This window comes from Carex rostrata, chromosome 17, assembly GCF_964058835.1.
Source record: "Carex rostrata chromosome 17, lpCarRost1.2, whole genome shotgun sequence".
Taxonomy (NCBI): domain Eukaryota; kingdom Viridiplantae; phylum Streptophyta; class Magnoliopsida; order Poales; family Cyperaceae; genus Carex; species Carex rostrata.
The window spans coordinates 1,044,335-1,066,997 of NC_135934.1; the positions used below are offsets into that span (position 1 = coordinate 1,044,335).

The window sequence follows — 22,663 nt, forward strand, 5'->3', positions numbered from 1 at the left end:
AACCAATTGGTACTCCAATTTTCAAAGTTCAAACGGTCGATCCAAACAGTTAGATGTAATCTCCATATTAAAATGTAGTTGGAGACCAAGTTTTATATTTTTTGTAATTTTTTACTATTTATTAAGCCAGTTTTATGATCGCTAATTTGAATAAACAGTGAAAAATATTATCATTAAAAACAACGATTTTAAAACTAGCTTAATAAATAGTAAAAAAGTTTCAAAAAATATAAAATTTGATCACCAAGCACATTGTAATACAGATTGAATGTTGAACGATCGACTGTTTGGACTTTGAAAATATAAAAGCCGAAGCATTTGTTTCACAACCTACAAAAATTTTGATATTAACATCATGTTTCATCTGCCATTACATTCGTGCTAAAACATTATCTTATGCTAAAAATTATTTTTTCGGAATTTTTGGTAGAATCTAACGGGAACCCTCAAGTATCCACTCTTCTTTCATTTGAACAAATGTCAGCCATGCACAAGTTGGCCCAAAACAAAGTGGGCACTTGCGGCCGTTGCATGCGGGCGATATATAGCACGCCTTGTTGGTAGAGATAAAAAACAAACTAGTTCGGAGGCATCTTAATACACCCTTCTTCTTCTTTTTTCCTTGTTAATGCAGCTAATCATTTTCTCTTGCCTTTCAACCTTTTGAGTCACACACAGCGACGACAAGAAAAGTGAAAAATATATATATAGCAATGTCAGACCTTCAAGAAGTTGTATAAAAGCGACACTTTCTGGCTACTAGCTACATCGCATTTCATATATATATATATATACTACACCACATCTCTTACTCTAGTTAATTTGAAATCTCTGTCTAATCCAAATTAACTAGCACGCAAATGAAGCACAAAGCTCTTATAATCTTTTCTTTTCTTTTGTTTCTGTGGCCAATCGAGACAACCCCATCTCACACATTCAACTCAATATTTAGCTTTGGTGACTCCTACACCGACACTGGTAACTTAAATGTATTGGCTAAGAAGCTTGCATTTCCAGTGTATACTGACAAGTTGCCTTATGGAGAGACTTTCTTTCATCATCCCTCTAACCGCTGCAGTGATGGAAGATTGATCGTGGATTTTCTCGGTAGATATATTATTTATGCCTCTTTTATTTATCCCGTTTATAGCGCATTTTAGAGTTTAGATCTTCTATTTTTATAGAATGTATGAAGTTGGCCATCCAATATTGGATTGCCAAACTGCACCTGTAGTTTTTTTTGGATTATTGTAGATGATTGACATGTACTACTACAACTTTATTTTCTGGTATAATAATATTTGACAAGTCAGCAACTTTTTTTAGTACTATTTGTGACAATAACTTTGACTGTACCTTATCAAACAGATTTTAAGAAATAATAACAATTAGTGATAGTATTAATACAACTCATACAAATTAAATGGAAGATCTATTTGCTGCCCTTCATATTTCTGAAAATTAAAGCTCTATTTTTTTTCTATTGCAAAGCTGAGGAGTTTGGTCTGCCACTTCTTAGACCCTACTTGGCACAAAATGGAACTTTTCGGCAAGGCGCAAACTTTGCTGTTGCAGGTGCAACAACACTTGAACCAGTATTCTTCAAGCAGCACAATATCACAACAATAGCAATACCATTAAACACTTCCTTAAATTTTCAATTTCAATGGTTTGAGAAGTTGAAGCCTTCGCTCTGCAGAACAACAAAAGGTGTGTAGCCTCTAGCACTCATTCATGCTGAGTTAAATATTTAAATAATGCCGTCATATGTATAGTTGAACTAATTAATTAGCAATTAATGTCTCTGTTCTGCAGAATGCCGAGATTATTTTGGTAAATCTCTTTTTGTTGTTGGAGAAATCGGAGGAAACGACTATATCAACATGTATGTAAATCGGTTGAGTATGACACAAGTGCGATCTTTTGCTTCAACAATTGTTCAGACAATTGCAAGTACAATTAAGGTTTGTTAAAGATACCATAAAACTATATAAACATGTAAATAAGTTTCTTTTCAATATATGTATCTGCAAAAAATATATGAATAACTGTCTGAATAGATATATGTTTCCTTCGAACAGAAACTTTTAGATCAAGGTGCCAGGACTGTGGTGGTACCAGGAAATATACCGATGGGCTGCATGCCGATGCTTCTCATAACTTTCAAAAGCCATAAACACATCTCCTCTTATGATCATAAGACTGGATGCATTAAAAGATTCAACATACTATCGAGATATCATAACTCCCTCCTCTTTGAAGAAATAAAAGAATTTCGGGTCAAGTATCCTCATGCAACAATCATTTATGCAGATTATTACAAACCTGTTCTCAATTTTGTGAGGTATCCTGAACGTTACGGTAAGCTACAAATTTGATTAACCATTCTTAATTTTCTCATAAAAGGAGTAAATAAATACTATTGTCCATTCTAATCTTAAATAAAATGAGAAATCTACAGGTGTTATGCACTTTTTCTTGTCATAAGGAGTTTATATTTTTGTTGTTTCAGGATTTACAAAACCGCTTGTGGCTTGCTGCGGAAAGGGAGGTGAATACAATTATAACTCGACTGAATTGTGCGGCATGCCACAAGTAAGTGCGTGCCGGAATCCATCAACTCATGTCAATTGGGATGGCGTCCACTTAACCGAGGCCGCTTACCGATATGTTTCCACTGGCTGGTTAAAGGGTCCCTATGCTGATCCACCGATACTTGGTGCTCAAACAAAATAGGTCTACTCAGGGCAATAATTAAATTTGTTTACTGATGCCATATCTCTATTATCTTGATGTAAAACAAAATAAAACAGAGTCTAGTATATATGCCTCTCCTTATATGGAAATACAAGGTTAGATTTGTCAAATTAAGTAAAAGAAAATGAAAACCAATGTGAGTTCTAAGTCATTTTCAATGAATAAAGATAAATAAGAAAATGAACTCTCTGGGTGCAATTATGTTTCTCTCTTAATATGCTTAAAAAAATGTATTCCTTGCTAGAATTATCTATAATTATTATAATTTCTCCATTCCATTATTATACCATAAATCACGCAAGGACATTACTAATAAATATTTGATAATGCAATTTCACTTCTAAAGCCTAACGGTGCAAATTATATGGACCTTTATTTGCAAAGCAGATCAAATTATTCCCTTTTTTAGGCCTTATGTTGATAAGCCCCCTTACTCCAAATGCGTAAACTATTTGGGCTCTATGAGTTGGACAAAGTTATGTTCACGCACGCATAACTTAATTGTTGTTTTAAATAATTTCTTAAAAATATATATATATAATGAGGAGGGTTCAAATGCACCCAAATTTTTGTGCACCCAAATGTACCCTATCCTTTTTCTTCGTTTTCAAAGTCTGAATAGTCAATCCGAACCGTTAGATGCGATCTATATATTAAGATGTGCTTGGAGACCAAATTTTACATTTTTTTGAATTTTTTTACTATTTATTAAGCCACTTTGAAAATCGCTGATCCAATGGTCCAGAAAATGTAAAATCAGCGATTTTCAAAGTGACTTAATAAATAGTAAAAAAATTCTAAAAAATGTAAAATTTGGTCTCCAAGCACATCTTAATATATAGATCGTATGACTATTCGGACTTTGAAAACAGAGAAAAATGATTTAAAAGATAGGGTGCATTTGGGTGCACAAAAATTTGGGTGCATTTGAACCCTCCTCATATAATTGTTATGCTCACGCACAATGAGTTGGGTCATAAATTTATTAAAAAAATATCAAATGTTCATAATATTTATCTTATTATAATATAACACTTTAATATTCTTTAATATATATTAAACTATGGTATATATCTACTATCCTGAATACAGATAATTTAAATTTCAAACTATATCTATATCTATATCTATATTTCAATATGTACACGGATATTTAGATACTGAATATTCAGATCTAAGTTTCTAACACGGATCGAAAATTATCTGCTCTGTTTTCACCCCTATATATATGTTCATGTTAGGTGATGACTGAAGCAGCGTGAACCCATATATTAATATGTGAATATGGACTTGTTGCATTAGTTTCTCTAAAGCAACAATTTGATGGCCATCGAAATTTGGTTAAGAACTCTAAATGATAAAATTTGGATTGCTTTGAGCACTGATACAATTGAATAATTATTGTTTACAACTAAATGATGCACAACTAACTGGTTTTTCAAATTACATCAAATTTGATATACAATCTATTTATATAATAGTAATACTAAAATCGTGCATGTACATTGTAATGGAGACTAATTATAAGAAAATAAAAAAACTTATACAAAATAATATATTTTCTTAAAAAAAATTAGACTAAATGACAAATAATATTTCTTAAATAACATTATTTAAATTACATATTAAATTATATACATTTTTTTTTTGTCTTTTTGGCATATTTTAATAAAGAATTCAAATAAAATGACAAATATATAACATTTCTTAAATGGTATAAAAAAATAGAACGAAATGAAAACATGACCAATCAATTCAAAAATTCCTTAAATGACATTTAAAAAATAGAGAAAAATCAGGTCCAATCAGAAAGACGATACAATTTGCATGTAGTGAGTATGTGTATAAATAATTTAAACTTGTACACATAAAAAATATCAAAAAGATGCATAGAATCAAAATATTTGATCAGAGGGCTGATATTCAATCCGAAATTTTATCTTTTAATCAAAGTCTTTTAATCCGAAATAAGCACCGAGAAAAGCAAAATGAACGCCGGGAAAACCAAAACAAGTATGGCGGCACTTTGCAAACGTCGGGAAAAGCAAAATTTCGGGCGGCATTTTATAAGCGCTGGGAAAACCCAGGGAAGCGCCGGCAAAGGCCTTTCCCGACAGTAGTATTGCAGGCACTTGTCTGAACGCCGGGATTGGTATTTGGTGGCATTTTTCAGCACATTTGCTAGCGTTTGTAAGCACCAAAAAATGGTAGTTTTCTTGTAGTGCTACATGCTTAATACAGAATGGAGATATAATCAATTAGCACTACTACATAAACATTTAATATACACGGTTAAAAATTGGGGTTATACAAGTTTTTTGCATCCGTGTTCACGGGCGTCATGTATGAAAAGTTCAATAAATTCTACACGGTTGTAGAACCGTGAGTTTATCCACAAACAGCGATGATTATTTTTGCCAATTATTTTTGCAAAAACATCTATACATGGTTGTAGAACCATGCGTGTTTATCCAAAAAAGAGCCGATTTTTTTGCCAAAACATTCAAACACATTTTTCATTAAAAACCATGTATAATTTATAGTTTTTTAAATAAAAAATTCTAGATTTGAATTCAAATTAAACACTACATTTACCAATATACAAAAAATACTAAACTAATTTTTTAAAAAATATATAATTTAAATACAACACATACCAAAAACACTATATTTACCAAAATAAATTATAACATTTACAATTACATTAGACAAATTGTTATATGAACAACATTCTAGAAAAATTTAACAAACAAAATACTAAATTTGAAACTTTATACATTTATATGAACAATGATTAAGAAAAAAAATATGATAAAAAAAGTACAAAATAAAAAAAATAGAAAGGAAAAAAGTTTTTCAGAAAGTTCAAACAATAATATTTACTCTATTCTTAATAACACTTTTCACAGTCACACTATTTGATTTAAGCCCTTATAATATATTTTCATCTACTAACGTTTATCTAAGACAATCCAAACACAGTTAAAAGAATTGTAAGCAATATTGATTGTCAAGATTGAAGGAAAATGACACATTTGATTCCCATCTAGAAACCTTAACAAGCAATGCTTAAATTGACAAATGACAATAACCTGTTCTGACCACTGAGAAGTCAGAACTCACAAAATGATCAAAAGAATTAGAAGATCAGCCAAGAGAGAGACATAAGACGGTAAGTAACAGAGAGACTTGGATTTTCCTTTCTTGTCATCATATATATCTTAGAGTGCATGCAATTGCAATATATATAAGACAGTTGCTACTTTACAAGCCATGCATGCAGTGCTTTTTCTACAAGAGGCACGAATGGCGGTGCCGGGAGGAATCTTCTGAAAACTGATCGTGATGTGCACGCCGGTAGGAGTTTCTGCTGTCATTTGTGCGTACTCCACGCGGAGACGGTGATAATGATGGCGACAAGCAGCAGTGCGTATCTAGTATTTTGTGATCAGGGAGAGGCGAAAAAAAAAAAAATTTAAATAGTTAATCGAATTTAAATACATTTAATTAACTAATTGAGTACTCGATAAAAAATAATGTTATAATTTATAATTTATAATTATAATTACTAATTATAATTCAAAGAAATTATTTTAATTTTAACACTAAATTAATTTAATCCGAATTACAAATTAAATATTCAGAGAAGGATAAAAAAATTTGGTAGGAGATAGTTAATCGGGACCGATCGATAAATTACCATTAAAATTTAAAACTCAAAATTCAAGGAGGAGCACCCTCCCACCCTGAGGCCATATGGATCCACCCTAACGACAAGTGAACATGTGTCATTTTTAAGGTGGTTAACTGGTGTGTGGTGCATATAAATCGTTTTTGTTTCGATTCTTTTAGGAATTTACATTTATCGTGTTTCTGCGTTTTTTTTTTCGTAATTCTTCTTATAATCTCTAGCTATTTGTCACTATTTTAAGTCGACGATTTTCAAAATTTTGATTATTTCGTTTCACTCATAATAATTGACTCTTTTGTTATATAATTATTAGAAGAGAAGCTATGGTATTTATGTATATTAATTACGATCGATAATAAGTGATATGAATTGATAAAATTAAATTTTCAAATAGTCAATTCAAACTATTGAATGTGATATTTATACAAAAAATGTATAGAAATCATTAGTTTTGAATGGTTCATAATTTTTAGTTCACTAAAAGCCTGTAATTATTATCATTACAATAGAATCTAAATATTAATTACGAGTGATAAAATGTTGAACATTTTATATATATAAATATTAGTTTCCCACTGTTTTCTATAAATAAAAAGAGTAAATAACAGAATTGAAACTGTAGAATATTTGATAATTTATTTTTATGTAAAATAATAATAAGTATAAGACTATTAATTGGCGAGTAAATTTTTAAAGACTTTGATAATTTTTTTAAAATTTATGATAATAATAATTAATGAAAAATAACTCTGGGTCAAAGCGGCTCTATAATCGGAGAAACGTTATATACTTTACACATGTGAAGGGCTTCTGATGGGTTTCAGGGCAGGCTAGATCCTTTGCAATTTAGACATTAAACGAATCACACTGTTTTTTTTCTTTTTTTTAATTTATGCAGAGACTGTAAAATCGTGAAGAGGGGATCTAACACTCGTTTTTAAATAACGAACAGTGTTCTACAATTTTTTGTCAATCAACTATGCTACCTCTCTTTTTTGTCAATATAATGAAATATAATGAAATATAATGAAGGATTCGTATAATCCACTTGAGCTAAAATCGAAGCATTATATATATATCAAGCAAGACTTCAACATTTAATATGAGTTTGCAGGAGGGGCTAAACATAATCAATTTCATCCGAGCGATTAAAGGAAACAACAGCGCGCTGTTTCGGATTATGTTTTAATTATATATGAATAATGTTAAGATATATTAAACTTGTTTATATAGGTTATTAGAAGGTTTATGGTTTTCAGTTTGGGCCTGCTAAAATTTCAGGCAGTAGCTTTGTTGGTTTGGTTTTAGAAATTTTCAAAATAATGTTTTAATATGGTAAAAAAAATTTGAAAAACACTGTTTTCAATTTTTTTTTTTTAAACATAGTAAAGAAGTTTTAAAAAATAAAAATTTGATCTCCAAGCACATTCAAATATAGAGAACATATTGAGCACTTCAGTTCAACTATTTGAAAATTAAAAACACAAAAATAATTTATAAGCATATGCCTTCATATATTTATATAAGTAGAATAGCCAATATTTATGTGTATATATATATATTGTTGTCTTCATTGTAATAAGGAAAATATTGATTATTTTAAAAAATAAAAGAGATAATTTAATTAGTTCAAATGCGTTTATTTTTTGTACCTCCATCGTGTCGCCATTTTAAAAAAATTTAATAGCTTAAAATCTAAAATCTAAAATATAAAAATTAAAATAAAACCGTTGGATGTAATCTATGATATTTTCTCTATGTGCTCATAAAAAATTATCACATTTTAATTTTGTTTTTATATGAATCAATAGGTTAAAAAAAAATCAATGCCTCTAAATTATCCACACTAGTATATTTTTTACAAGCTCTTGATGATTATAAAAATGAAGTTGGAATGTCATAATTTTTTACATGTGCATAGATAAAATGATGTAGATCATATTGAACGGTTTTATTTTAACTTTTAAGTTTTAAATTTTTAGTTATTAAAGTTTTTAAAAATAAAGGTATGATGGAGACACAAAAAATAAAGGCATTTGAACCCTCTTCATTTAATTATTATATTTGGCAGAACTTAAAATTTGTCGAAGGGATATGATCAACATTTATGGCATATTTTTCTCTTTGGGTTTTTTAAATTAACTAGATTTCCACATGTTAAAATGTTTATTGACTTAGACTTTTATTTTTATTTTGAATAAAACTAGAGATCAAGTATCTCAACTATTAAATATTTATTTTATTTTTTAATAAAATTAGAGATCAAGAATCTCAACTATTAAATATTTATATTATTTTTAAATAATTAGCGGTTAAAATTATCACTAATAAATATATTGAAAAAGAAAAATTATTTACAAAATTCTAAATCCTCATGTAACGTATAAAAGTAAATATTTACATTAATAATTAATTTTAGAATTTTATCTCCATCTCGTTTTTTGGATCAGCTTTTTTTACCACCGCTATGCTCCGATGATGATCGGATATACTCACCATTGGGTTCTGGTAGAGATGAAAATTCTACACTCCGAACTTCGACGATACCGCACTCTCAGCTCCAATCAGCTCCGCTCGGCTCTGATCCCTCCCCTCTCGCTTCATGACAGATCCGCTTTTTCGATCGCCATCGCACTCCGACAATGATCGAATCTTCTCATCATCGCACTCCGATTGAGATAAGACTCAAGTTATGCTCTAAGCTTCGACAATATCCCACTCTCAAGGAGGTAGTATTGAGAGAGATGGATGTTGTATCGGGAATGAAGCCTACAAGAAGTGATAAGAACCGAGTTGGATAGAGGGGGGTGGAGGGGGGAAGTGGGAGTTTGACATGGCCTGGGAGCTTACCTAATTGTCAAAAGAGAGAAAAAGAAGAAAGCTAACTTTCTCCGCTAAATATCTATAGAGGAGAGTTCAAATACCTCCATTTTTGGTGCCTCTATCATGCCTTTATTTTTAAAAACTTTAATAACTAAACATTTGAAACTTAAAAGTCAAAATAAAACAGTTGGATCTACATTATTTTATCTATGCGCATGTAAAATATTACGACATTTCAACTTTGTTTTGATTATCATCAAGAGATTGTAAAAAAATGTACTAATGTGGATAATTTATAGACGTTAATTTTTCAACTTATTAATTAACATAAAAACAAAATTGAAATGTGATAATATTTTATGAACATATAGAGAAAATAACATATATCACATCTAATAGTTTTATTTTGACATTTATAAGTTAAATTTTGAGTTATTTAAGTTTTTTAAAAATGGAGACATGATAGAGGTACAAAAAACGGAGACATTTGAACCACCCTCATATCTATATCATTACAACAACAAAAAATTAGCCACATTCAGAATTCGAACACATAATCTCCTACATAAAAAACCATGTGCATTTGTTACTGGATCAAATATTTATTCTCTTACTTTTAGAATTATTTTCAATTTGTTCTGTAAATTGAAGAAAAAACTAAACGAAAACAAAACAAATCTCATGTTGGTTCACATCAGCTTTTCTTTGTCAAAAGGTACAGTATTTTTTAAATAATTGCCTCAATGTTATTTGTTTGTTTATTTGTTCTTGTCAAAGTTAATATTGTTACATGTAACACTCGTTTGTAATTCTTTGACTTATCTCAGGTTCGTATTTATCAATAGCGAAATTACTGCATTTTTGAAGCCGGTGCAGTCTGATGTCCGATTCTGTTAGTTAATTAATTTGATGAATACAAAGATTTCCATATCATGACTCATGAGGTCAAGTTCCTTTCGTATGCTACAGGGAAACAAATCAGGGACCACATGACAGATTTGACCGGCTGCATGTACCCTTTTTTTGAACAGAACTATAAACAGTCGTCTCTTTAATTACCAACTCGCAACAGAAAATGCTACATAAACAAAGATACAGTTTTGCTGAGCGGAAATTTCTGAGTAATCTGTAACGTTGATCTAAAATAACCAACCCCATACTCTCTCAACAACTGTAACGTTGAAAACAACCTCTCTGCTTAATCCCTTTCTATTAAAAACATAAAACCTTACCCCTTTCTGTTTTGATTTAACCGCCTCCCTTTCTTTTTATTATTCTCTGCAACATCTCTCTATCTCTTCCTTCACAACCAACCAAGGAAACTCCAAAAAAAAATTTAATCTTACCAAATTCAAATTGAATCCCTGCTTTTGTGTTGGAAATTTCTACACTAAGGTACTATAGACTTTGATATTTTATTATAATTGTTCTATAAATTTCATTAATTAGAATATGATAAATAGATATCTTAGTTACAATAAATTATTGTTCTTAGATTGTAGGATTTTATAGTGAAAAGAAATAGAGAGTTCAAATGTCCATTTTGCTTTTATTCTTAGAATTAAAATAATTTCAAATTTAAAACTTACATGTTAAAATAAAACCATTAAATATGATCTATATCATTTTCAATATGCACACATAAAAGATTTCGACATTTTGATTTTGTTTTGATTAATATCAAGAGTTTGCAAAAATACACTGATATTGATAAATTCTGGATGTTGATTTTTCAACTTATTAGTTTATATAAAACAAAAATCAGAAAATTAATAATTATTCATGTCCATGTAAAGAATATTATATAGGTTACATCTAACGGTTTTAATTTGATATATATATATACTTTAGAGTTTTTGTTATTTGAAAATTAAAAAAATAAAAGCATGATGGAGGCACAAAAAATGAAAGCATTTGAACCCTTCTCAAAAAAATAAACAAATTAAACAAAATCAAAAGTACTAGAAGTAGAACTTTTTTATTTAAAATGTTTTTTTTTACATAAAAGTCCTATATATCTTTATGATATTCAAGATAATTAACATTACAGTCACTTAAGAGTTAGGACCAAATTATATGGTTCTTAGTGTGCAGGAACTTTTAACAATAATTGATCTGTTTGGTAGTATATATAAAAGTTCTAATCATTCGTAGTGAAACAAATTAATTAATTTTGGCTGCCTAAAGTTAGAAAAAAAAAAAGCAAGTAATATTTGGAATTCATAGAAAAACTAAATTAAAAAAGATTGAAGCCATTATCAAACAAAATTGCTAAGTTTCCGGATATTATCTAAATAATTAATATAGTCCTATGGATATAAGGTATCTCAATAATGGTGATATGCTAAAAATTCAATATGGCAATTTTAATTGCCTTGCTGTAGCCCCTACAAGTATCCACTTTGCTTTTGACAAATGTCAGCTATGTAAGTTGACCCAAAACAAAAAAAATAAAGCAATATATATTCATGCGATATCTAAACTAATTAAATCAACAAATTAATTGTGATCAATAGAGAATTTGTTTTAAGATTTGGTACATTGTAAGATTATTCTTTCCTCTTAAACTTGAGGTTTTCTCATGACCAACTATATCCTTATCGTTTCTCTTTTGGAAATATCGGTAAGAAAATATAAGCTCTGAAAAATTACCATTGGTTGATTGAGAAACTTTCATTAATTTTGTAAATTCCTATTACATATACAATCAAACAGAATCAATTTAAAATATTTATTTTTCTTCCCTTCCATCCGTTCATGTACTGCATGCTTCCTGTCCAACAAAGGTTTTAGAATATAGTTTTTCATATTTATATTATTACATCTTAATCTTCTTTGTTATTGCAGCTAGTCATTTTCTATTGCCTTTGAACCTTTTGAGTCACACACAGCGACGACAACAAAAGTGAAAAATATATACATAGCAATGTCAGACCTTCAAGAAGTTGTATAAAAGCGACTTTCTATGGCTGCTAGCTAGATCTCACTTCATATATATATACTTCACCACATCTCTTCCTCTAGTTAATTTAGCATTTGTATCTAATCTAATCTACCGCAAATGAAGCACAACGCTCTTATCATCTATTTCTTCCTTGTGTTTCTATGGCCAATCGAAGCAACTCCATCTCACACATTCAACTCAATATTTAGCTTTGGTGACTCCTACACTGACACTGGTAACTTAAATGTATTGGCTAAGAAGCTTGCATTTCCAGTGTATACTGACAAGCTGCCTTATGGAGAGACTTTCTTTCATCATCCCTCTAACCGCTGCAGTGATGGAAGATTGATCGTTGATTTTCTAGGTATATATATTATGCCTCATTTTATATCCTGTTTATATATAGCTCATTTTGGATCATCTATATAGATTGAATGTATGAAGTTGGCCATCCAATATAGGATTACCATACTGCACCAGTAGTTTTTCTTTGTTTATTGTAGATGTTTGATATATCTATAAACAACTTCATTGTCTGATATAATTATATATATTTGACAAGTCCTCAACTCTTTTCAGTATTTTTGGTGACGATAAGTCGATAACTTTGACTGTACCTTATCAAATAGCTTTTAAGAAATAATAACAATAAGTGATAGTATTAATCATACAAATATATACCCAAACAAATTAAATGGAAGAACTATTTGCTGCTCTTCATATTTATGAAAATTAAAGCTGTAATTTTTTTCTATTGCAAAGCGGAGGAGTTTGGTCTACCATTTCTTCAACCCTACTTGTCACAAAATGGAAGCTTTCGGCAAGGCGCAAACTTTGCTGTCGCAGGTGCAACAGCACTTGAACCTTCATTCTTCAAGCAGCACAATATCACAACGTTGGCAATGCCATTAAACACCTCCTTGGATTTTCAATTACAATGGTTTCAGAATTTGAAACCTTCGTTATGCCAAACAACAAAAGGTGTGTAATCTCTAGCTCTCATTACATGTCTAGTAAAATATTGAATCATATGTCCTCATACATATAGTCGAACTTATTGATTATTAGCAAATGATGTCGCTGTTTTGCAGGCTGCAGAGATTATTTTGGTAGATCTCTTTTTATTGTTGGAGAAATCGGAGGAAACGACTATATCAACATGTATGTAAGTCGGTTGAGTATGACACAACTGAAATCTTATGCTTCAACAATTGTTCAGACAATTGCAAGGACAATTAAGGTTTGTTAAAGACAACATAAAATTATAGAAACATTTAAATAAGTTTCTTCTAATATTATCTAATTGGCATAACTGAATTGTCTGAATAGATATATGTTTCCATTGAACAGAAACTTTTAGATCAAGGTGCGAGGACTGTGGTGGTACCAGGAAATATACCAATGGGCTGCATCCCGCTGCTTCTCACAATTTTCAAAAGCCAAGAACAAAACTCCTCCTATGATCACAATACTGGATGCATTAAACGATTTAACGTACTATCAAGATATCATAACTCCCTCCTCATTGAGGCAATACAAGAATTTCGGGTCAAGTATCCTCATGCAAAGATCATTTATGCAAATTATTACAAACCTTATCTCAATCTTGTGAGGTTTCCTGAACGATACGGTAAGCTGCAAATTTGATTAAGCAATCTTAATTTAATTTCTCATAAAAGGAGAAAATACTATTGTCCATTCTAACATATATTTACCTATTTAGACTGTTTTGAGATATCGCATATTCCGTAAAAAAACATAAATATTGTTCGATTCCAAAATAAAGTGAGAAATCTACAGGTCTTATTCACTTTTTATGGTCTTAATTAAGGAGTTTATAATTTTGTTATTTCAGGATTTACATCTAAACCGCTTGTAGTTTGCTGTGGAAAAGGAGGTGAATACAATTGTAACTTGACTGAATTGTGCGGCATGCCACATGTAAGTACATGCCAGAATCCATCAACTCGTGTAAATTGGGATGGCATCCACTTAACCGAGGCCGCTTACCGATATATTTCCGCTAGCTGGTTAAAGGGTCCCTATGCTGATCCACCTATACTTGGTGCTCATACAAAATAGGTCTAATCAGGGCATTAAATCTGTTATCTTGATGTAAAACAAAATAAATCAGAGTCTAGTAGTATGTCTCTCCTTATGGAAAGACACGGTTAGATTTGTCAAATTAAGAAAATTAAGGAAAATGAAAACCAATGTGCGATCCGAGTTATTTTCAATGAATAAAGATAAATAAAAATTAAATTATCTCGGTGCAATTATGTTTCTCTCTTAATATGCTTAAACAATGTATTACTTGCTAGAACTATCTATAACTATACTTTCTCCATTCCATTATTATACCAGAAATCACGCATGGACATTACTAAATATTTGATAATGGAATTTCACTGCAAAAGCCTAAAGGGGCAAATTTATATGGGCCTTTATTTGCAAAGAAAACCAACTTATTCTCATTTTTAGGACTTTTTATTGATAAGGCCCAAAATTCCAAATGAGGAAACTACTTGGGCTTTATGAGTTGGACAAAGTTATCCTTGCGCATAACTTAAAAAAAAAAAATGTAATTTCTTTTTTCTTTTCTGGATAGAACATTGCCAAAAAAAAATATCCGACCTACTTTTTTTTATAGAGTGAGGCTAAGTTATATATATATATATATATATATATATATATATTTATATATTTAAAAAAAAAAAGCATTCGCCTAGTACATGCAATATAGTTTTTTTTGTTTTTCTGTGAAAATATTTGCCTTTTTTTTTTCCAAAATAGCGTCCATATAGTTGTTTGCCGTCCAGATGAGGAATGCCCAATCAAAGTTGGCCAAACATAAATCAAGTTTTGATCTTTATTTTTTTTTGAAGTCAAACTGGTAGGAACCAATTAATTGCAAATCCTGGTAAATCAAAATCCAACGGTATTAGATCGATAACGAATGATCTTAAATAATAGATAATAAATTATACTACATGATCATGGTTCATCACTTTTGATTTTATCTCAACAAATCAGATTTGATAGCAATAGTCTAAACATAAAATCACAAACTGCAGCCGCTACTACAAATTACAGAGTTAATTAAATTGGGATCAACGTGACACCAATATTAATCCAATATGCAGAGTTGTCATAATTCAATTGGCCAATTAAATTAAATTAAATTGAATTTATATAAGAATTATGATATTATTTATAGAGAAATTTAGATATATACCCATCATAACTTCATCAATTAGATATTTACCCATCAAATCTTAAAATTAGTTATTTCTCCATCCAAACTCACTCAATTTATTAATATCCCCATTTGATGATTTAACTCATTTAAAATATTGATTGATATTAATAAAAATACAAATTGACATTTTTTTCCTTAGCTTCAAACCTGTGTCGTCCCCTCCTCTTTCCTGGGCTGACTACCTAGCCTTTCATTTCTTTTTGTGGTTCCACCTTTCTTTTTCCTCTTATCCTGCACCTCTCATCTCTAACTCTATTCCTTTAAAAAAAAAATATTGGCAGGAGCTTCCCAAACTATATATTGTAAATGAAAAATGTAAATTGCAAACGCACAGCCTCATGATCTCCGGCACAACAGAATTCAGAAATAGAAAAATGAAAAAAAAAACTTGGCTGCATCCCAACTGAAATCATAAAGCACCTTCTAAAACTTAAAAATTACTACTTACACTCTGAGTTAAAAAAAACATCTCTACCCAACTGCCGTACCAGTATCTATGGCATATATACTCTACCAGTATAAAAAAAAAAAAAACTCGCTCAGCTTCTCATGCACACCCCCAAGAACTTCTCCTTTGTCATTAACGATTAAAAGGTTGTTTAATCGACCGTTAAATCCGTTTTTTATAACACTGCTTCATGCAACATAAAATCTAGCACTTCAAATTTCATCCTAGTTTGGATGAGTGCGTATCCTCTGAGATATCTCATATTTTGCGTGACCGACGTGTCCGGTGCCTATTCGGGGTGACATAGGGGGCGAGTATTATTTGAGCTTTGAGATTCGCTCATAACGTATTGCAACGGTTGAGATTTTCCATAAAGTCATGCAAAATATGAGATATCTCAGAGATGCTAATTCAGTTTGGATTGGACTCATACAGTGGAGGATTTTCTGTAACTTTAGATCTTGTAGCTGATCCTCAAGATGTTCGAAATGAAATTAATAAATAATTTTTTGACTCGGAACCCATGAGTCCAATCGAAAATTTTGAATCGGAAGTTCGGAACTATTGATCTCGATATTATCAATCTAACAAACACAACACTTGCTATTTTTCTACCTTCTTTTTTATTAATTTTTATGAATAAACAAATATCAAGCAAATCTTTATTTGCCTGACAAACCTTCCAGTTCTTCTGACATTTTTGCTTCATAAATATGTTTTGATGAAAAAAAAAGTATGAAACACGCATCTCATTTTCCAGATACTTTTCTGTTTTGTTCTTTTTAATTCTACCGAATATTATTTTATTGGCAAAGATTAAACTTTCATTCCTTTAGCCTTAAACTTTATCTTTAATTTTAATCATCCGTCGTCTTAAAAAACCTCCACCATTGAATTTTAATCATCTCTTTTTTCACCTCCATTATTCTTTTTTTCTTCAGTGTAGTTTGCTTGCTCACCATTTTTCACTCTACAAAACTTCTCTATATGCCCATACTTCTTGCAATGATAACATTGAGGCTTCCCCTTGTTTCTACAAAAATTTTCTTTGTGACCCGACATCTTGCAATAATGACATGTTTTTACTTCACCACCTTCGTTGTTGCCTCAACTACTTTGGTTGTTGCTTCTACCACCTCCTCGACCAAAGCTACCTCTACTTCTACCACCACCATGGCCACCACGGGTTGCATTCCCATTCCTCGCATTTTGGTTGTTCGACTCTTTCACATTCACCTTAGTTTGGAAAACACTTTCAAATGATTGTTCACAGCTTCTACTCATTCTTTGCTCGTCCATCTCAAGAGAGCCCATCAAGTCATGTACACTTAAAGTGGAGAGTTCTTTGGTTTCTTCAATAATCGCCGCAATGTTGTTGTATTTAGGAGAAAGGCTAATGAGAATTTTTTCACACACCGACTTGTCGTCCAAATTTTCACCCAAACTTTTAATTTGAATCACTAACTCAATCACCTTTGAAAAATACTCTTTCAATGTTTCTTTGTCCTTCATTTGCAAATTTTGGAACTCTCTCTTTAATGTTAAGAGCTTCACCATTCTAACTTTGTCGGTGCCTTTAAACTCCTTTTGCAAAAACTCCCACGCCTCCTTCGCACTACTAGCCCCGATTATTCTCGGAAAAATCTTGTCGGAGATGGATTGTTGAATCAAATAGAGAGCCTTTGCATCTCTCTTCTTCTTTTCTTTCACCTCACCCGACGTCTCGCCATCTTCCTCGACAACACCTTTTTCCACTATCTCCCACAAATCTTGTGAGATCAAGAGGGTCTTCATCTTAATACTCCAATAGTCGTAACTTTCGCCATCGAACACGGGTTGCACACCGTGCGCACCTCCTTGCAGAGCCATGATGCTCTCAACTTCCTTTTTTTTTTTGAAGAAGAACCTCACTTGAACTCTCACACAACCTGGCTTTGATACCACTTATGTTGGCCTATGACCTTTGTTTTTGGTATTTTAGTGGAAGAGAAAAAAAGGAAGGAGCAGAAATTTTTTTTTATTTCAATGATTCAACACACATTACAAATGACAACATCTATATTTAAATAACATGAACCTTGTTAACCACACCACTCATTTAATTCTATTCTTAGATACTAGTCCCCATGACACTCTTAGAAACTACAACTCAATAACTCAACATAGAAAACCACAACATAATTAAAAACACAAAACATAGAAACCATAAAAATATTAATTTCAACACAAGAAGTTGCATAAAAGCGACTTTCTATGGCTGCTAGCTAGATCTCACTTCATATATTTATACTTCACCACATCTCTTCCTCTAGTTAATTTAGCATTTGTGTCTAATCTAATCTACCGCAAATGAAGCGCAACGCTCTTATCATCTATTTCTTCCTTGTGTTTCTATGGCCAATCGAAGCAACTCCATCTCACACATTCAACTCAATATTTAGCTTTGGTGACTCCTACACTGACACTGGTAACTTAAATGTATTGGCTAAGAAGCTTGTATTTCCAGTGTATACTGACAAGTTGCCTCATGGAGAAACTTTCTTTCATCATCCCTCTAACCGCTGCAGTGATGGAAGATTGATCGTTGATTTTCTAGGTATATATATTATGCCTCATTTTATATCCTGTTTATATGCTCATTTTGGATCATCTATATAGATTGAATGTATGAAGTTGGCCATCCAATATAGGATTACCAGACTGCACCAGTAGTTTTTCTTTGTTTATTGTAGATGTTTGATATATCTATAAAAAACTTCATTGTCTGATATAATTATATATATTTGACAAGTCCTCAACTCTTTTCGGTATTTTTGGTGACGATAACCATAGTAGGAATTATCGGCCGATACCGATCCGTATCGGCTGATATATATCGGTATCGGCCGTGACCGATCCGATATTGGTCCGATATTGGTCCGATACTGTGGATTATGCGTTTTTGGTCCAATTTTTGCTATTCTGGTCTGATACTGGTCATTATTCGGCTGAAACATAATGAACTATGCACATCCATTGTGTACCCATGATTAAATAGAGGAGACGATGAAGTGATCCAGCCAACACGACATAGTTTCTGGCAGTGAAAGAGTGTGTTTATAGTTTTAATGTTTGTATTATATTGTATTAGTGGATTATTAGATTGTAATCATTTATCTAAACATAAATTATTGACAAATTATTTTTTTATCAATTTTTTCCTATTTTTGTGTAAAACAAGCTTCTGGCCAAAAAGTCCGATTTTTCGATCCGAATCAACTGATATCGGCCGATACACTGATCCCAGATCGGTATCGGACGAGACCGATCCCGATACCGATACCGATATTTCCTTCTATGACGATAACTTTGACTGTACCTTATCAAATAGCTTTTAAGAAATAATAACAATAAGTGATAGTATTAATCATACAAATATATACCCAAACAAATTAAATGGAAGAACTATTTGCTGCTCTTCATATTTATGAAAATTAAAGCTGTAATTTTTTTCTATTGCAAAGCGGAGGAGTTTGGTCTACCATTTCTTCAACCCTACTTGTCACAAAATGGAAGCTTTCGGCAAGGCGCAAACTTTGCTGTCGCAGGTGCAACAGCACTTGAACCTTCATTCTTCAAGCAGCACAATATCACAACGTTGGCAATGCCATTAAACACCTCCTTGGATTTTCAATTACAATGGTTTCAGAATTTGAAACCTTCGTTATGCCAAACAACAAAAGGTGTGTAATCTCTAGCTCTCATTACATGTCTAGTAAAATATTGAATCATATGTCCTCATACATATAGTCGAACTTATTGATTATTAGCAAATGATGTCGCTGTTTTGCAGGCTGCAGAGATTATTTTGGTAGATCTCTTTTTATTGTTGGAGAAATCGGAGGAAACGACTATATCAACATGTATGTAAGTCGGTTGAGTATGACACAACTGAAATCTTATGCTTCAACAATTGTTCAGACAATTGCAAGGACAATTAAGGTTTGTTAAAGACAACATAAAATTATAGAAACATTTAAATAAGTTTCTTCTAATATTATCTAATTGGCATAACTGAATTGTCTGAATAGATATATGTTTCCATTGAACAGAAACTTTTAGATCAAGGTGCGAGGACTGTGGTGGTACCAGGAAATATACCAATGGGCTGCATCCCGCTGCTTCTCACAATTTTCAAAAGCCAAGAACAAAACTCCTCCTATGATCACAATACTGGATGCATTAAACGATTTAACGTACTATCAAGATATCATAACTCCCTCCTCATTGAGGCAATACAAGAATTTCGGGTCAAGTATCCTCATGCAAAGATCATTTATGCAAATTATTACAAACCTTATCTCAATCTTGTGAGGTTTCCTGAACGATACGGTAAGCTGCAAATTTGATTAAGCAATCTTAATTTAATTTCTCATAAAAGGAGAAAATACTATTGTCCATTCTAACATATATTTACCTATTTAGACTGTTTTGAGATATCGCATATTCCGTAAAAAAACATAAATATTGTTCGATTCCAAAATAAAGTGAGAAATCTACAGGTCTTATTCACTTTTTATGGTCTTAATTAAGGAGTTTATAATTTTGTTATTTCAGGATTTACATCTAAACCGCTTGTAGTTTGCTGTGGAAAAGGAGGTGAATACAATTGTAACTTGACTGAATTGTGCGGCATGCCACATGTAAGTACATGCCAGAATCCATCAACTCGTGTAAATTGGGATGGCATCCACTTAACCGAGGCCGCTTACCGATATATTTCCGCTAGCTGGTTAAAGGGTCCCTATGCTGATCCACCTATACTTGGTGCTCATACAAAATAGGTCTAATCAGGGCATTAAATCTGTTATCTTGATGTAAAACAAAATAAATCAGAGTCTAGTAGTATGTCTCTCCTTATGGAAAGACACGGTTAGATTTGTCAAATTAAGCAAATTAAGGAAAATGAAAACCAATGTGCGATCCGAGTTATTTTCAATGAATAAAGATAAATAAAAATTAAATTATCTCGGTGCAATTATGTTTCTCTCTTAATATGCTTAAACAATGTATTACTTGCTAGAACTATCTATAACTATACTTTCTCCATTCCATTATTATACCAGAAATCACTCATGGACATTACTAAAATATTTGATAATGGAATTTCACTGCAAAAGCCTAAAGGGGCAAATTTATATGGGCCTTTATTTGCAAAGAAGACCAACTTATTCCCATTTTAGGACTTTTTATTGATAAGGCCCAAAATTCCAAATGAGGAAACTACTTGGGCTTTATGAGTTGGACAAACGCTCTTACATAAATCAAGTTTTGATCTTTATTTTTTTTTGAAGTCAAACTGGTAGGAACCAATTGCAAATCCTGGTAAATCAAAATCCAACGGTATTAGATCGATAACGAATGATCTTAAATAATAGATAATAAATTATACTACATGATCATGGTTCATCACTTTTGATTTTATCTCAACAAATCAGATTTGATAGCAATAGTCTAAACATAAAATCACAAACTGCTGCCGCTACTACAAATTACAGAGTTAATTAAATTGGGGTCAACGTGAGACCAATATTAATCCAATATGCAGAGTTGTCATAATTCAATTGGCCAATTAAATTAAATTAAATTGAATTTATATAAGAATTATGATATTATTTATATATATTCCTACCTTGCAAAATACCTGTGATTTCTAGGTCTGCAAAGTTTAAAATTTCATCATATATATTGAATAAAATTAGGTGTGCCCCAATAATATTTTTCCTAGGCGCCTAACGCCAATGATGCCTAAAAATGCTTAGATCATGTGCTCCTGTTGATGCATCTTCAACTGTAAATGAAAACATGTATTCATAGTACAGAATACAGAATGATATGAGCTATGCATAGTATTGTAGCCTCACTCAAATAATAATTGCATGAGCATGCTACTACAATGATTTAACGATTTTGACCCCTGTCTCAAACCTAAAAAAATTAACTAAAGTTAATTATCCTGCATTGTAGAATGAACAGAATTTACCTCCATCATGCATATCTTTTGTAATTCATAATAATAAAAATTGTAAAATAAAAAAAATAGAATAAAATCACTAGAAAATGGTAGGTGTTACCTTTTCAACAGGCACAAGAAGTTACTACATTTCATATATATTTGTTTTATGGGAAATCAATAAATAGACATCAATGTTAATTAGTTGTCAAGAAGTCAATCCTTTGGTGATTTAATTTTTGAATTTGAGTTATTGTGTTTTATAAATGAAGATATTCATATTGACCAAACTTGAGACTTAATTAGTTGTTTCAACCCACGTTGTATATATATAATGACTAGCTAGGACTGTAGTCCACACGTTATGGCGGATTTTTTGTTGTTCATTATGTACAAATTAATTTTCTACGTTTACAAAATCGATATTAGCTGTGTGATTGACATTAGACTGGCACAATTTTAAAGAAATTTACAAAATTCTAACATGTGCTGAATCGGCACAATCCGAACCGTCCAATCAGAATCAATTGTTCAATCTTAGTAATTTTTGAAAGTTATAGCATGCCTTGATCACACAAAAAATCCGAAAAATAATAGAACCAAATTATTGATTTTTTTTTTCCCACTAGAAACAAAATTTAGTGTATAAATTAATTTAAAATTTTTGTTAAAGATCACCAGAAACCAAATTAATAGATTAGTTGGTGTAACTGAAGACAGACCAATGGGACCGAATAATTTCGGCCCCG

General features: G+C 31.3%; 2 protein-coding genes across 4 annotated transcripts; both read left to right on the top strand.

Moving 5' to 3' along the window:
• Window positions 1–675: 675 nt before the first annotated feature.
• Window positions 676–14,442, top strand: LOC144567935 (GDSL esterase/lipase At1g28600-like). 3 transcript variants are annotated; one of them, XM_078318130.1, is made up of 5 exons: window positions 676–1,107; window positions 1,492–1,710; window positions 1,816–1,964; window positions 2,082–2,361; window positions 14,071–14,337. In XM_078318130.1, the coding sequence occupies exons 1-5, from the start codon at window positions 861–863 to the stop codon at window positions 14,295–14,297; spliced, it is 1,122 nt and encodes a 373-aa protein (XP_078174256.1). In that variant the 5' UTR covers window positions 676–860; the 3' UTR covers window positions 14,298–14,337. The 3 variants fall into 3 exon arrangements, with proteins under 3 accessions (XP_078174256.1, XP_078174258.1, XP_078174257.1); XM_078318132.1 differs by lacking the exon at window positions 14,071–14,337 and adding an exon at window positions 2,513–2,969 and having other exon boundaries at window positions 692–1,107; XM_078318131.1 differs by lacking the exons at window positions 676–1,107; window positions 1,492–1,710; window positions 1,816–1,964; window positions 2,082–2,361 and adding exons at window positions 12,283–12,579; window positions 12,978–13,196; window positions 13,307–13,455; window positions 13,566–13,845 and having other exon boundaries at window positions 14,071–14,442.
• Window positions 14,443–18,271: 3,829 nt separating this feature from the next.
• On the top strand, window positions 18,272–20,859 carry LOC144568642 (GDSL esterase/lipase At1g28600-like). The gene is made up of 5 exons (XM_078319015.1): window positions 18,272–18,518; window positions 19,426–19,644; window positions 19,755–19,903; window positions 20,014–20,293; window positions 20,519–20,859. Exons 1-5 carry the CDS (start codon window positions 18,272–18,274, stop codon window positions 20,743–20,745), a joined length of 1,122 nt encoding a protein of 373 aa, XP_078175141.1. The 3' UTR covers window positions 20,746–20,859.
• Window positions 20,860–22,663: the final 1,804 nt, after the last annotated feature.

Excerpts from the sequence above, each read along its gene's own strand:
- LOC144568642 (XM_078319015.1), top strand. The coding sequence starts at position 18,272 with ATGAAGCGCAACGCTCTTATCATCTATTTCTTCCTTGTGTTTCTATGG. Across the intron at positions 18,519-19,425 it reads ATTGATCGTTGATTTTCTAG|CGGAGGAGTTTGGTCTACCA; the intron begins GTATATATATTA and ends TCTATTGCAAAG. Across the intron at positions 19,904-20,013 it reads CAATTGCAAGGACAATTAAG|AAACTTTTAGATCAAGGTGC; the intron begins GTTTGTTAAAGA and ends TCCATTGAACAG.
- LOC144567935 (XM_078318130.1), top strand. The coding sequence starts at position 861 with ATGAAGCACAAAGCTCTTATAATCTTTTCTTTTCTTTTGTTTCTGTGG. Across the intron at positions 1,108-1,491 it reads ATTGATCGTGGATTTTCTCG|CTGAGGAGTTTGGTCTGCCA; the intron begins GTAGATATATTA and ends TCTATTGCAAAG. Across the intron at positions 1,965-2,081 it reads CAATTGCAAGTACAATTAAG|AAACTTTTAGATCAAGGTGC; the intron begins GTTTGTTAAAGA and ends TCCTTCGAACAG.